The sequence below is a fragment of the Corythoichthys intestinalis genome, chromosome 6 (genome assembly GCF_030265065.1).
Source record: "Corythoichthys intestinalis isolate RoL2023-P3 chromosome 6, ASM3026506v1, whole genome shotgun sequence".
Classification (NCBI taxonomy): Eukaryota; Metazoa; Chordata; class Actinopteri; order Syngnathiformes; family Syngnathidae; genus Corythoichthys; species Corythoichthys intestinalis.
The window spans coordinates 32,715,853-32,732,773 of record NC_080400.1 but is presented as its reverse complement, the minus strand read 5'-3'; the positions used below and the strand labels follow the sequence as shown (position 1 = coordinate 32,732,773).

Below are 16,921 nucleotides of genomic sequence, written 5' to 3'. Positions count from 1 at the left end.
AGTAGTCGCCGTTATTACCCGATCATCACGGGCGTGTCATAACAACGAGAGCTAACAAAAACAAAACCACTGAAACGCACGCCCCGTAGCGTTTTCTTCACAACCCAAAACGAAACTAGTAGTGGCAACAAAGCAACATGCTAAAACAATTGACAGTTTGCGCACCACGCCAGCGACGTGCAGCGATTGATTTTCAACGTACCCAGGAAAACAAAAGTCGGACTTTGAAGTGACAAAGGCAGCCAGATCTGTTCGCATGGGACAGAGCTACTGTGAAGTGTGAAGCGGTACAGAGATCGTGAGTTTTTAACCCTGAAAAATAACCCATTACAATGGTGGAAAGGGCGTCATATTGTTTCCACGAAACGCAGTCTACTTAAACATGAACATGCGGATCAGTTGATCTTCCTCAAGAAAAATCTGCCCTTCATAAAAGATATAGACAGTGATGAGGAATAAAAAAAATGTGGAAGCACAGGCATAAGACTTTGCTGTGTATACGGTTGAAGTAAGGATTATAGACCCGTCTGTCTAAAATGCCATGTTTTTATTCCCCCAGTTATACCAGTGGTAAAGCATAATTTATTATTTATTTATGATAACACAAGCAGGTTTAATTCTTTTTTTTTGTAGAGCTGCTGCATATAATTATTTTTTTCTTGTAAGATGTTTACGTTGAAAGTTTGCACTTCAATTACTTACCTATTGTGTTCAAAACACCAGGAAATACAGTAATTAAACTTTATTGTTGTCTGTCACTGGAGTTTTAATTTATTATCAATTCCATCCAACAAAATGATGGTCATATAGTAAGCTTTATTTTTTTTTCATTAAAAAAAAAAAAAAAAATTCAACATAACATTGGTATGAAATTTTGTTGTTTAATTTAATCTTTAATTTTTTTTATATGTTTAAAATACTGTACGAACACACACAAATGTTTACTATCGTATCGTTTTCACTCTGTATCGAACCGTATCGTTCTTAAGCTGTATCGAACCTTATCGAATCGCTCGGCCTTAAAAATGTATCATTTTTTAATCGAATCGTAACCTGTGTATCTAGATACATATCGAATCGGCTTCATGCCAGAGATTCCCAACCCCAGTAATAACGTGTAGAACATGAAAAGTAACATCAGTTACTTTGCTGAGTAACTAATATCTCTTACGATGTGAAGGATGCAAGCTACCATTTAGAAAACAAAACCCTAATTTAAAAAAAATGGAGTGGTATATTATGCTGTACATAAATGATTATATTGTAAATTTTAGGATCATTTCATCTTTGTTGTTGTCATTTGCTTTCTCACAAATCCTTCAGTGTTATGTTGCAGCACTATCTCTCTTTGGGTCCGGCAGTGTCTCAGGCCAGCAAGGCAGTGGATGCGCATGCAAATGGACAGAAGAACTATAGACCCCACTCACATGACGTCACAACCACGCCTCCGCGCCATATTGTCCGTCAGCTCGTCGTGTTTACGCATTACCGCTACGTAAATTCCTCCTATTATGGCGTGTTTTTCTGCTCGTTAACATTAATAATCAAAATGGTGAAGGCGTGTGTGGCGGTTGGTTACAGTAACAGAAAAGATAGACGGAGAGACTTGAAGTTCTCCCGTATTCCGAGAGACCCGGAGAGGAGAGTGAGATGGACTGCTGCAATTCGACGAGAAAACTGGGCACCAAACGGTCACCACAGACTATGTAGTAGTCATTTTATACCTGGTAAGATGCATTTAATATATATTTAGATGGTTTTGGGCTGACAACCACGATTAAGATCATTGCGAGGCTAATCGCCGACAACATACAGTTTCAAATTCAAGATGTTTATTTCTTCCGCCATCATTATTATTTGAGTAATATTTAGCTGGTACCAAGTGAAAGAAGCTGGCCTCATCTACGGATCATCAGTTAAACAGGGGTGTCCAAACGTTTTGCAAAGGGGGCCAGATTTGGTGTGGTAAAAATGTGGGGGTCTACCTTGGCTGATTTACGTAGAACAATATATTTAAACAATTTTTAGCAAGCCCTTCTGTGTGTTACATTTGCTTTATTATTATTATTTTTTTTAAATATTCATAATTTGAACAATCTCGCCTTTGTGGCGTTCTCTTTCGACACTCGGGCTCTTGCGAAATACTGCTGCTATGAAATTAAACTAGCTTCAAGTTGCTATAATTTCTCGCTGCGTATCTTCCTTGTAATGTTGTCGTACATGTCAGCGTGTCTTGTTTGGAAATATTGCCTCACATCGACCTCTTTGAAAACAGCGACTGTCTTTTTGCAAATGAGGCAGACACAGTTGTTGCGTATTGTATTGAAGAAATAGTCCAATATCCACCTATCCTTGAAGCGTCGGCCATCGCAGTCAACTTTTTTTTTATTGATTGTCGCCATTTTAGAAAATTGAAAGTAAAGGGTCACACGGGGTAATGTTGCTTAGAGTGCTGCTCTTAAAGTTTTTCAAAGTTTCGTGAGAATAGGCTGAGTTTCTGTGGACAAGATAGTTGTAGATATCAGGGTAGCAGATGTCAGGCAGAGACGGCAGAGACGGCGAAGACAGCGGGTCGAAAAATATCGATAGACTGAAGCTTTTCCACATAACGCCTTTTATGCAACGCATCCAATGAGTTCACAGCGTCTGAAAGCACCGGGGCTTCCATGAATTGCACTATAAATTGCACGACAAATTGAAACCATTGAGAATACGGACAAACAATGACGGACAATATGGTGGCCGGATACAGCGACACGTCATTGTGTGACGTTGGTGAGTGGGGTCTATTGTCAAATATGTTTTGTCGTATTTAAGTGCAACATTGAAGATACTCATTTTTATTTATTTATTTATTTATTTATAGACAATCATTTAAATATCTTTTACAATATGTTGTCAATTTACTACTACCGTACATGTCTAGGGGTTCCTGTGGCTGGGATTAGTTTGTACAACGCCCAGCCCAGCACCAACAGAATGGAGGAGAGCCCCATCATCGAGGCCATGACGTAGGCCTATACCAGCGGTTGAATGTCAGTGGCATGTACTAAACTAAATATATTATAAGGTGGGGTGTGGAGTGACATCTATGTATCATGCCGGCATGTGTGTAAAAAAGCTCATGCCTACATTGGACTTTAATTTTTTTTTTTTTTTTTTTAAATAAATGTATTTCTACTAATTATGTTGATCATTCACCTTACTTTCAGTAACACTACTGCAACGTTCACAAGTCATTATCCATTTTTTGTAGATGATTGATAATTTTTGTTAATTGTTGTTGTTAATTGTTGGCGTTATTTTCTCTGTCAGAATTCCTCTGGCTCATCTTCAGTGATGTGTTGCAGCACTGTGTCTCTGTTTGGGTCCCTCAAGCAGTCAGTTGGCTCGGGCCAGCACAAACGATGGAGGCGCTAGCAATTGGATAAATGACACTATTTCACTGAAACATGCAAAAAATACTCCTTTTAATTAACCAATTGATGACTAAGCTTACCTGACTGAGAGTTCCCTTTGTGGTGATTAGCTTGAACAGCGCCCAACCTGGTACCAGCAGGATGGAAGAGAGGGCCATCATCCAGCCCATTACGTGGGCCCAGGTAGGGAACCGGTACCTGCGGTTGAATGTAAGTGGCTTGTACTCAACTAGAAAATATACAAAAGAGCCCTGAAAAGAAAATTTTTTAAAAAATCATTTATGCATCTTACTAAAACAAAAGTGTGATGTGTTTTGTGGGTGGTTAGAATATAATATCATATTTCAAAACATCTTTTAAAAGGCTTTAGAACACTGTACAAGAAATGCAAATTAAAACAGACAAAGCACAATGAAAACATTCAGAAATCATCCAACAAAATTAGAATTGAAAGGCGGTTGTCACTGTGGGGTGCATACAACGCTGATGTCATTCAGTATCTCACAGAAACATGAGATCTGTTAAGATCCCATCCGATCACGTAATATCAGCAATATCTCAAGTGCTTCTTCTCTGCTTCACGCAGTGCAACAGGGCCAGTGGGTGCTGTTTGGTCATGCTTTTGATCCACTGACCCAGATGCATTGAAATTGCGGGAAAATGGAGGGGAAAAAACTTAGGGGGATATGGACATTTGACCATTCATATACCGTACTGAAATCCCACTCACCAGTGAAACAAATGGGGTCAGGAAGCGCCAGCAGACTTTAAAGTACACATTTGCATGCTCGCCTGTCATGTCTGCTATGATGCTGCACAGTCGCTCTGCACCTTAATTAATGGAGAAATTCAGTTAATGCTGATGCCAACGCTGGAACTAGTACAAAAACTTTCCAGCAGTCAAATGAATAATGAATTAATTAAAATAATAGTAAAGGTTAATACGGTGGTACCTCTACTTACGAACGTCTCTACATACAGAATTTTCAGGTCACGAATGGCAAAAATACAGTATGGCCTGCTAATGGAAGTTCCCAAAGTTTTGTGTTGTATCCCAGCGTCCTTTGCATTTGCCCCTCGTGTTCCAACAGCTTTTATTCTATTCTTTCTATTTTACATTATGCACAACTCTCATCTTTTGTCTTCTATAAAGCATAAACATGAATCAAAACAGGTGTTTTGATTCATTTTTATGCTTTATTAAAGATTTACTGTATGTCTCAATTTTGGAAGCTCGGAAAAGATGGAGGCATTTACATGGTAAACGCGTCTCTACTAACCGAATTTTCAGTTTTCGAAACTACTTTCAGAACTAATTCATTTTGTAAGTAGTGGTACCACTATAATAGCTGTTTTGCCTGGCACGGCCAGACTGTTCTGCCTGTATTTTTCAAACACTGTGAGAATAGTCTGGGACCCAGCTCCTTAATGGCCTCTCGAGGCGAACGAAATCAGATTCAATTATTTGCGTGACGTCACTATTGCGCGTCGTCTCCACAACAACACAGATGGCGAACGGGGGAGGCAAGAATATGTTCCAATCCGCGGTAAAATCAGTTTTAAATGACCAAAAACACATCGACACAAGTCATTGACAACAGCCTTTCTCGCACTAGCCATGTTGAATAAACTTCTCCATTCTCCGCTTGGCTAGTTTTTTGTCGATTTACCAACGTCATGTCCGTCCGTTGCTGATTGGTCCACTCGGCTGTCTGTTTGGCTTGTTCAGTCCTGGGAATTTGATCCGCCGGAGGGTCGCCTGGAGTTCCAGGCTAATAGGTGTTCACTTAATTAGTTTTTTTTTTGTGTGTGTCTGTTGATTTACTTTTACCATCAGGAGAATTACAATGGAGTTAGTTCACTGTTTACCGCTCATGTTCTTAACCATACTGATTAACATGAAAAATTAATGCCTGTTGAGTATGAGTAAAGTTTACTAGATCCTTTTTGCAATTAAGATGTTAAGGACCATAAAAATAAGAAAATGGCACAGACATTAACCTACCAAATATCCAGCCCATTGCCAAGCTTTCAAACACACAAAGAAAGAGGATGCAGGCCCCATTGCAAGCGTAGTAGTCAAAAATCTGGAAAAAGTACATCCCTCCCTAAGGATGACATCGGGGAGAATTATTGGTACTCATTGGCCACAATATTAATTAAATCTGTGCAACATAACGGATACATCTTTTATCCCATATACCTGTGAAGATTAGAATGTCCAATGTGAGTATTAGTTTGTATATTTTATAAATTATTTTGGGGCATAGTACAATTACCCTGTTTTACAAGTGGTACACTTGACTTCACATTGTCGTAAAGAGCCATTTCTTCATTTGCATATGTGCGCTTGTGAAATACTGCACATGGGAAGTAAACATTTCATCTCATAATAAGCTAGCACGGTGCTTAATTAATATATGCTTTAATGTCATAGATAGAAATATTAGATACAAGATTCTTACCTCGGTGATCATGACGAGCTGCAAAAAAAAACACATGATGCAGAACAGTAGAAGGAACCATTCCCGCTTGCCTGCCTGACGCATCACTTTGGGAAATATGTCCGAGACAGACGTCATCACCACCTCAATGGTAACAAACTGCAGAGAGAGCAAAGCCATAAAGTTACTTCAAAGCAAAAGGGAGTCCAAAGATGTATGTCTAACCTCTGTGTCTAGTCCCAGGAGGATCAGCATGACAAAGAAGCAGATGGACCACACTTGAGGCCACGGCATCATGGCCACTGCCAGAGGGTATGCAATGAACGCCAAGCCTAGACCTGCATCCATAATCCAAGTGCAGCGCAAACATCCAGTTATAACATTTAAATCAAGTTTTACACTTACAGTGAAGAAAATAAGTATTTGAACACCTTGCTATTTTGCAACTTCTCCCACTTACAAATCTTTAAGGGGTCTGAAATTTTCATCCTAAATGCATGTCCACTGTGAGAAAGATCATCTCAAAAGAAAAATCCAGAAATCACAACGTATGATATTTTTAAAAATAATTTATTTGTGTGATACAGCTGCAAATAAGTATTTGAACACCTGAGAAAACGAATGTTAACATTTGGTACAGTAGCCTTTGTTTGTTTCCCCCTCTGGGACTTGGCATTGATGTGGTGAGGGGACTTGCACGTTCTAGTGACCCTAGAGACCGATACCGTCTGGAGCTCGCTCCTGGTAGGGTCACCCTTGGCGGGACGGTCTCCAGGTAGGTTCTAGACAAACAACACCCCAACGTTTTGGTACACTGTGAGGTGGCAGCCCAGCCAACCGGCTGTCCTGTGGAGGGCTAACAACCCACCCAAGGGAACCCCCCTTTTTGTTATGAAACTGATCAGAAAAAGAACTGCCCAACACGTGCAGTCTCTCTGGAAACCACACTGGCTGCACCAAGCCATCTCACAGAAGATGAAGCTCCAAATCTACAACACTGCCTTAGTTTTCATTAATAAGCTTTATTGCCTGTACTCTGAAACTGAGTCAGTCTCGTCACCACAGCCTGACAGAACACTTCTGCCAGAAATGGACCCAGTGGAGTCTCCCAAATTGTTTGCCACGCTCCGATAGCAATCAGCTCGTCTCACTCGCCAGGAGGACTTCCAAGTAGTGATGGGATTTTTGGCTCTTTTCAGTGATCCGGTTCATTTGGATCGGCTCAGTGAAAAGAGCCGGCTCTTTTTGGCTCTCAAACGGCTCTTTTAACTTTAGCTTTTCTTTTAAATATTTATGACAAATTTAGCATACATTTTGATAAATGACTTGGTGAACTAAATATAGCACTCTACTGACTGCAAATAGCAACAATTATCAAGCAAAGAAAAGGGTTTTACTTATTTTATTGAACATTAAAAAGGCTCCAAAAAATAAACAAGCAAAAAAAAAAAACTTCAACAACAAACATGCTGCATCGTAACAAAAATAGTGAGTAGTAACTGCAACAGCAGCAGCCAACAAAACAAACATAAGTTACTCCTTGCTTTATTTTAACAAACATAAGCTACTGCTTGCTTTATTTTAAATTTGCATTCAAGAAAATTAAATACTTTAACTTGGACGGGCTGATCCGGCTCCTTCTCTCAGTAATTATTAAAATGTCTCCAAATGCCCCTCCCCTTTCTCTTCCTGTCTCCCTCTCTGAGCACGGCAGCTGAGCTACTGCCAAACCTCGTTTCAGACATGTGAAAAAGAAATAGCGACATAGAGAGGGAGAGAGCGTGAGGGGGGGGGAGGGAAAATGACAGAGCCGGCTCTCGAGGGAGGGTGCCGGCTCTCATCGTTCACTTCAATGAGCTGGCTCTTTGTACTGGCTCGTTCGCGAGCGACACATCACTACTTCCAAGCCACGATGGCTGTACAGCTGGTCCAGATGAACAATCAGCTGATGGAGCTCACAGCCTGGCTGCTCCCAGCACAACCAGCTGCCGTTGCCAGTACCTGCCCCCCTCCTGCTTCTTCTTCCCCGGTTCTCCGAAGAGGACCAAGATTGGCGCCACCGGAGTAATTCTGCGGGGACCCAGGTACTAGCCAAGCTTTCATTACGGAATGCAGTATGCATTTTGACATTTGGCCGGTCCTGACAATTTGTATTCGTGCCACGACTTGTCCTCGTTCATTGACGCCCTAAAGACCACATTTGACCCAGTGTGCTCCGAAAGAGACAGAGCATGAGAGCTCAGCAGCCTGCGTCAGGCTAAAGCCTCGGTCAATGACTATGCCATTCAGTTCCGTACCCTTGCCGCAGGTTGTGGCTGGTGCCACACGGCACTCTATGACACCTTTTTTAAGGGGCTCTCCCCCACTATCCGGGATTGCCTAGTACCACTCGACCTCCCAGAGGGGTTGGACGACCTCATTCCCCTCGCCGTACGCACCGACCATCGCCTTGAGGAGTTGAATAGGAGCCGGCCAATCCATGCTGTGAGACCACCTCCCCAGTCGCTGGAGCAGTCCAGACCTCGCCGGACCCACACCCTGCCGGCCTCACCTCCTAGGGATTCTAACGATGCCATACCCATGCAACTTGGTCCCACGCGCACCTCCCCAGAGGAACGCAAGCGGCAACAACAGGAGAGGCTATGCTTCTACTGCGGGAGCTCGGGACACCTGGTGGCGGGTTGCGCCGCCTGCAGACCCAGCCCCACCCCCCGCTCTATGACCACCGTTCAGGTAAAGCACAGAGCTTTGACATATGCAATCGCTGCTCTGATAGACTCCGGCGCTGACGACTGTCTGATGCCTTGGGGGTTTTGCCATCTCATGGGCCTACGTGCTATCCTTCTCGATCGGCCCCTGGTGGACAGGTCTCTCCATTGGTGAGAGACTGTTTTCTATAGCCCACTCATGCAAGCCAATGGAAGTCACTGTCCAAGGACACACTGAGACAATGTCATTCCATTTGTTTTCTGCCCAAGCCCAGACTCTGGTTTTAGGGCTTTCATGGCTCCGCAAGCACCAACCTCATATAGATTGGAACTCTGGGGTGGGAACTGTAAGGGACGTTGTCTTGTGGAGAAGAACCCTGGGGTCAAAGGTCCTGTTATTGACGAGACTGCAATTAACAAGTTTTCTCTCTCTTTGTCACTCCAGAACCAGACATCGACTTGAGCACCGTCCCCGAGTGCTATCACCATTTACGCCAGGTTTTTGACAAGGCTCGAGCACAGGCTCTGCCACCCCACTGCCCCTATGAATGCGCTTTTGAGCTTGTCCCCGGCTCCACCATCCCTAGGGGGCGCCTCTATCCCATCTCCGGACCTGAGAAGGCCGCCATGTGCAAATATATCCAGGCCTCCCTGAAAGCAGGGCTCATCCGTCCTTCCTTATCCGCGGCTGGAGCACGTTTCTTTTTTTGTCGGAAAAAAGGACGGGTCGCTCCGCCCCTGCATAGACTACCGCCAGCTCAACGACATCACCGTCAAGAACCGCTATCCCCTCCCCCTCGTGTCTTCGGTGTTCGACCAATTGCAGCGGGCCAAGGTCTTCACAAAGTTAGACCTACGCAACTTACCATCTAGTCCGCATCAGGGAGGGGAATGAGTAGAAGACTGCTTTTAACATCCCAGATGGCCACTATTAACATCTGGTCATGCCCTTCAGCTTCACTAACGCACCTGCGTTCTTCCAGGCGTTGATCAATGACGTACTCCGAGACTCTCTTGACCGTTTTGTTTTTGTTTATCTAAATGGCATCTTTATTAACTCCCCGGATATAATCACCCATAAGCAACATGTTGAATTGGTTTTAAAGTGTCTTCTTGCCAACGACCTTTTTGTTAAAGCCGAGAAAAGTGAATTCCATGTCGACAAGATTTCCTTTTTGGGCTTTATTGTGACCCCTCGGGGTGTTCTGATGGACCCTGCTAAAGTAAACACACTAGTTAACTGGCCAACACCGGGCAGTCAAAAGAAGGTTCAGCAGTTCCTTGGGTTTGCCAATTTTTACAGGCGGTTTATCCGCAGTTTTAGTATGATTGCAGGCCCTCTCCACACTCTTACCTCCACCAAGGTGCGTTTCGAATGGCCCCTGCGGCAGAGGCAGCGTTCCGGGCCTTGAAGATCCGCTTCACCACAGGCCTTATCCTGACCATGCCTGATCCCCGTTGTCAGTTTGTGGTGGAGGTCGACGCCTCCTGTGAGGGCATTGGGGCTATACTGTCCCAGCAAGCAGAGCATGATGGGACGATGCATCCCTGCGCCTTCCTTTCCCACCGCCTGTCTCCAGCAGAGCGGAACTACAACGTGGGCGATCGAGAACTACTCGCCATCAAGATTGCTCTGGAGGAGTGGCGGCATTGGCTCGAGGGGGCGGAGCAACCCTTCATAGTCTGGACAGATCGTCACAATCTAGAGTATCTCAAGACAGCTAAGCGACTCAATTCTCGCCAGGACAGGTGGGCGCTCTTTTTTGACCAATTCTCCTTCTCTACCTCTAACAGGCCGGGGTCTCAGAACATCAAAGCAGATGCCCTCTCTCGCCTCTATGACCCCAAGCCTGTAGCCAAGGAACTTGAACCCATCATGCACCTGAATTGTGTGGTAGGGGCGGTAACTTGGCAAATGGAAACGGAGGTTAAGCAGGCATGAGGGGGGGTCCGGACACCTCGGGGGTGCCCTGAGAACCGACTATTGGTCCAGGCTAAACTATGGCCCCGGGTGATCGAATGGGCCCACTCCATGCCGTTTTCCAGTCACCCGGGAGTCAGGCGTACCATGCACGCCATCTCCCTGAGGTCCATGTGGCCAGGCATGGAGCCGGAGGTCTGGGAGTACATCGAGGCTTGCTCGGTCCTCCTTCCTTATCAGCCCCACCTTCCATATCAGCCAGGTCAAGCCTGTGGTGGAGAGCTCCTGGTGGCTACGCCGTCCCCTCCACCTCTTATGGACATTGACGGCGGCCCTGCATACAAGGTCAAGAGGCTACTGGCAGTGCGGCCCCGAGGTCGAGGCCGCTAATGTGTTGTGGACTGGGTGGGCTACGGTCCAGAGGAAAGACAATGAGTTCCCTCTCGGTTTATCCTGGACCCCGCCTTAATCAGAGACTTCCATTGGGACTATCCTGACCAGCCTGGACCGTCTGGTACCCGGTCCTAGAGGGGGGACTCTGTCACGTCATGGGGGAGTTGTGTTGTGTCATTTCCTGTTTTATTTTGAAGGCTTCACCCTACTTGTGTCTGTACACTTGCTCTTCCTCTTGTCACATAATCACCTATTGTTTCCACCTGTTTCCCATTACCTCGTGTGTATATACTACCTTAATTTCCCTTGTCTTGTGCAGAAGTGTCTTTCTTCTCAGGTCAGTCATGTCAGTCTCTCGCCACAGCTATCATAGTTATCCTATATATTATCCTCCATTTGGAGCGCTTTGTGTTTGAACCTTTTGATCCTAGTTATCTTGACTTTTTCCTCTATTTGGAGCATTTTATGTTTTTGCCTTTCCTCCCTTTTGGAGTGCTTTGTGTTTGAACTTTTTTATCCTAATTGTCCTGACTCATTCCTCCGTTGGAAAGCTTTATGTTTATACTTTTCCTCATCCCCGCATGCCAGCGGAAGAACCGTAGTTTTCATTAATAAACTTTATTGCCTGTATTCCGCGTATTCTGAGTCCGTCTCATCACCACAGCCTGACCATTTTGGTGATGCGAAATCCAAAACCGATCTCAATTTTTCTCTATCAAGTAGGTGTTTTTTTTAGCTACATGATCCCCTTTTCTTAAAAGATAAGAAAATTATAATATTTAACAGTTTTTATGTTTGTTTTTGTTGTTGTTGTTGTTAATAGAAATGTTAAAATATCGACATTCAATCCAATATGAAAGAAACAGGCGTGTCAATGTTTATTTAACAGTTTTGATTTCACAATGCATATAACTACTGAAATGTGCAAGTAGTGATAAAATAGTATTCAGCCAGCCATTTCGTTCTTCTTTATCAAAGCTCGAGTAACGGCAGTGACATATGTATAGTCCCTCCAATGTACAGATTTGTGAATGCTGAACTGTGACTTACCTGACTCAGCCACCTCTGCGACAGCAACCCCTTGCTCGTGAGCCATGAATCCTAGCACCGAGAAGACAGCAAAGCCAGCCACCATACTAGTACAACTGTTCAACAAGCACAGCCAAAAGCTGTCCCTGAAACACACACACACACACATCTTTTCTTAACAAAGGGTTCAAAGTTGACTTTGCCCATTGGAACAAGCATGTACACTTGGGCAAATAAGTATTTAGTCAACCACCAATTGTGCAAGTTCGCCTACTTGAAAATATTAGAGAGACCTGTAATTGTCAACATGGGTAAACCTCAACCATGAGACAAATCACATTGTTTGATTTTTAAAGAATTTACTCCCAAATTAGAGTGGAAAATAAGTATTTGGTTACCTACAAACAAGCAAGATTTCTGAATGTCAGAGATGTCTAACTTCTTCTAACGAGGTCTAACAAGGTCTAACGAGGCTCCACTCGTTACCTGTATTAATGGCACCTGTTCTAACTCATTATCGGTATAAAAGACACCTGTCCACAATCTCAGTCAGTCACACTCCAAACTCCACTATGACCAAGACCAAAGGGTTGTCGAAGGACACCAGAGACAAAATTGTAGACCTGCACCAGGCTGGGAAGACTGAATCTGCAATAGGTAAAATGATTGGTGTAAAGAAATCAACTGTGGGAGCAATTATTAGAAAATGGAAGACATACAAGACCACTGATAATCTCCCTCGATCTGGGGCTCCATGCAAGATCTCACCCCGTGGCGTCAAAATGATAACAAGAACGGTGAGCAAAAATCCCAGAACAATACGGGGGGACCTAGTGAATGACTTACAGAGAGCTGGGACCACAGTAACAAAGGCTACTATCAGTAACACAATGCGCCGCCAGGGACTCAAATCCTGCACTACCAGACGTGTCCCCCTGCTGAAGCCAGTACACATCCAGGCCTGTCTGCGGTTCGCTGGAGAGCATTTGGATGATCCAGAAGAAGACTGGGAGAATGTGTTATGGTCAGATGAAACCAAAAAAGAACTTTTAGGTAGAAACACAGGTTCTCGTGTTTGGAGGAGAAACAATACTGAATTGTATCCGAAGAACACCATACCCACTGTGAAGCATGGGGGTGGAAATATCATGCTTTGGGGATGTTTTTCTGCAAAGGGACCAGGACGACTGATCTGTGTAAAGGAAAGAATGAATGGGGCCATGTATCGAGAGATTTTGAGTGAAAATCTCCTTCCATCAGCAAGGGCATTGAAAATGAGACGTGTCTGGGTCTTTCAGCATGACAATGATCCCAAGCACACAGCCAGGGCAACAAAGGAGTGGCTTCGTAAGAAGCATTTCAAGGTCCTGGAGTGGCCTAGCCAGTCTCCAGATCTCAACCCCATAGAAAATCTGTGGAGGGAGTTGAAAGTCTGTGTTGCCCAATGACAGCCCCAAAACATCACTGCTCTAGAGGAGATCTGCATGGAGGAATGTGCCAAAATACCAACAGTGTGTGAAAAGCGTGTGAAGAGTTACAGAAAACGTTTGGCATCCGTTATTGCCAACAAAGGGTACATAACAAAGTATTGAGATGAACTTTTGGTATTGACCAAATACTTATTTTCCACCATGATTTGCAAATAAATTCTTTAAAAATCAAAGAATGAGATTTTCTGTTTTTTTTTTCCAGATTCTGTCTCTCATGGTTGAGGTTTACCCATGTTGACAATTACAGGCCTCTCTAATATTTTCAAGTGGGAGAACTTGCACAATTAGTGGTTGACTAAATACTTATTTGCCCCACTCACTGTACCAGATTTGATATATAAAAGGAACCTAGCTTATTAGTACCTGATGAACACGCTCATTCTCGCATCTGTGAGCAATTTGTGAAAACAGAATGACAGGGACAAATTTGTCGTACGTGGTTTTCGTCTTGGACGTGGAACCACAGACCAGCTCTTTACCCTCTCGAGGGAGCATGGAGTTTGCCAGTTCAGTCCAAATGTGTTTTGCGGATTTGGAGAGGGCTTAAGACCATGTCCCCATGAGTACCCTGTGGAGGATACTCTGAGAGTATAGGGTGGATGGCCCCTTATTTGTGGCTATCCAGTCCCTGTACCACAGGAGCATGAGTCTGGCCCACGTGGCCGGCAACAAATTGGACCTTGCAGCGACAGGTGTATGCCATATCCGTCTGCCTACATAAACCAGCTAGAGCTCCACCACATCGCTGAATTGTCTCTTTCAGTCCACTGTTAATGATTTGTCGCATTGTGAATATTTCCAAGTCCACTCACTTGATCATCAACCTTTTTGCTTTGTCCTAGGAACTCGTCTATGCCTCTCGTCAATTAGTACCACTCCCCGGCCCTGTATTAAATAAATTGTTTGACTGCCTCTCCTCGCCATCTCGCGTGCCTGTTTTGGGGTTCACTGCCCACAATCATATCAGACTTTAAATTGTTTTCTTTGAATCTTGGAAATCTAAAATTAGGAGAAACCTGATTAGGTAAAGGATACTTATGATCCTGCTATTTATGCTTAGTTACTGATATGCAACCACCTTAGCAACCAGCATGTTATTGAGGGTGGACAACCAATAAATTAGGCACAGAAACAAACAGAAATATGTTATCACCAATAAAAGTTTAATCTGCAGACCTGGGTGTGTGATCAGTGGTGTTGACTGACTATTAAAACTTGCCCCGACCACTCTTGCTACTTGGTGGACATAACAGAAAGCAGTCTTCCATTTTTCTGAAAATTTACTCTGTGCATCAAGGTGTTTTGTTTTGAAATTGGCTGTTATATAAAGTTTGTTAAAAATAGGAGAGGCAAAACGATTTTTTGATATACAGTACTGTGCAAAAGTTTTAGGCAGGACACCTGCCTAAAACTTTTGCACAGTACTGTATATATATTTTTTTTAATTATTAAATTTATTAGGATCATGGAAGCTTCCACTTGGGGAAAATATATACATACAGTATATCCTGTATATAAATAATAGAATAAAAATATACAGTACTGTGCAAAAGTTTTAGGCAGGTGTCCTGCCTAAAACTTTTGCACAGTACTGTATATTATTTATTTGAAGTAACTAAAATTTGATGAAATTTGATGATGAAATGTCGGACAATTTGGATTATTCATTTTTGTTGTCTTTGTTTTCATTCAATTTTCAATTAAAAATGTGATGTCTGCAGGATTCAAACAAATCTGATTAGTTCTAATGGGTCATTAAAAACACAGGTTTGTCTTGACCCCTCATATCAATAACAGCTCTCTATCCCTTTGCGCCGCCTTGCTTCTATGCATAACATACTTGTAGCAATTGTTGTTTTGGGTGTTGTAGCTGCCCAGTACAGTCGCCTTGCTTCTATGCATAACATACTTGTAGCAATTGTTGTTTTGGGTGTTGTAGCTGCCCAGTACAGTCAGTGTCCCCACACCGATGCTATATGAGAAAAAAATCTGCGAGCCGGCATCCATCCACACCTTTGAAGAAATACACCCCTTGATTTTTAGTACATTTGTCATATATCAGAGTAAAATTGTGATACAAAACAGTCCTACTTGAGGGTCACTGAGTCGCGACAGCTCAGGCAAAAGATAAAACTCCACTCCCTGTCTGGCTCCCGGAAGAGTGAGCCCTCGGATCAAAAGAATGAGGAGCGTCACGTAAGGGAATGTGGCTGTAAAATACACTACCTGGTTAAGAGAAGGGCCACAAGACAGGCCATTTGAATGTGCTTAAATACAATACATATCCAGAAAACATATAAATTGTAGTCGTTTGATGGCTTTCACCTTTCCAGTTGATTTAACTCCTTTCCAGACGCAAAAGTAACAAAGGAACCACATAGCCAGAAGGCACAGGAGCACCTCCCACCTGATGCTGCCAATTTCCTCAATACCTCCTGACATTTTTAACACTCGACGTCTGGATAGGATAAAAAGAAATTTATTATGTCACAATATTTGAAATGTTATTCTAATGTGCAATGTTTCAAATATCATAGTTTAATTTAAAATCTTCCTTACTCCCAGAATTCAATCGTTGCTGAGGTCCCTTTAGTGTGATTTGTGTGATTCCTCATTGTAGTCTCGACACAATCCGCTAACAAGAGCAACAAAAGTCATACACACTTCATGTTCTAACAAAATTCCTTCCTAGGTGTTTTCCTATATAAAAGTATAATTTGCTTATTGTTTTAAAAATATGACCTCACCTGTGTTCCAATAGTTGTCACAGGTGCTCCAGGGCAATGTAGAGGTAAAGGAGAACACCAGATAGAAGAGAGCCCAGGACAGAACAATGATGTAGGTCATGCAGCTGTACAGCAAGATCAGCAGTCCCCCATAGCCTATACCTGACACATATCACATAGTGCCGTGCTGTTTTTTTTCTTTCTTTTGTTAAAGCCAGCCAGTTGTCATTTTGTCTGTCATTTGGGTTGTTGGTTGACAACACGCTTATTCGTATTAATATCAAAGTGCCTTGACTAGTCTTGTTTTTTACCCTCCTTTATGGTTTGTGTTCCAGAATAGCATGCTTGTAGTCTGCGGAATGTTGCACACCTTCAGCCAGTGGGCAAAGCTTCATCCAGCATGTGACACTCCCCTCTTGGGTGTGCTGGCCCATTGAGGTCTCCAAAAGGAAGAGTGGTACACCACATGTCACCACAAACACCAGGTATGGCACCAGGAATGCACCTGAATATTACAAGTACTCTTGTCAGAGAATGTGACCCAACTTTTTGGGGGAGAAAACAGATCCCCAAATTTGCTTACCCCCGCCGTTTTTGTAGCACAAATACGGAAATCTCCACACATTGCCTAGGCCCACCACATTCCCAGCAACGGCAAGGAGAAACTCCACCTTGCTGCCCCAGTGTCCTCTCACCTCCAGCGCATTTTGGCCTGAATTTACTCGAAGAATGTCCCCCTTCATTCCTAATGAGCTCAAAACTGAATTAAACTTTCCTTGTAGAAACATGCA

General features: G+C 43.3%; 1 protein-coding gene across 1 annotated transcript; it reads right to left on the bottom strand.

Annotated features, from left to right (window-relative positions):
- Positions 1 to 2,903: 2,903 nt before the first annotated feature.
- Positions 2,904 to 16,573, bottom strand: LOC130917942 (sodium- and chloride-dependent GABA transporter 2-like). The gene is made up of 13 exons (XM_057839737.1): positions 16,501 to 16,573; positions 16,152 to 16,292; positions 15,964 to 16,039; positions 15,730 to 15,862; positions 15,496 to 15,630; positions 15,314 to 15,417; positions 11,936 to 12,060; positions 6,089 to 6,201; positions 5,885 to 6,022; positions 5,425 to 5,527; positions 4,150 to 4,250; positions 3,500 to 3,617; positions 2,904 to 3,416 (listed from the first exon to the last, which is right to left on the bottom strand). The coding sequence occupies exons 1-13, from the start codon at positions 16,562 to 16,564 to the stop codon at positions 3,382 to 3,384; spliced, it is 1,386 nt and encodes a 461-aa protein (XP_057695720.1). The 5' UTR covers positions 16,565 to 16,573; the 3' UTR covers positions 2,904 to 3,381.
- Between the last annotated feature and the right edge of the window lie 348 nt (positions 16,574 to 16,921).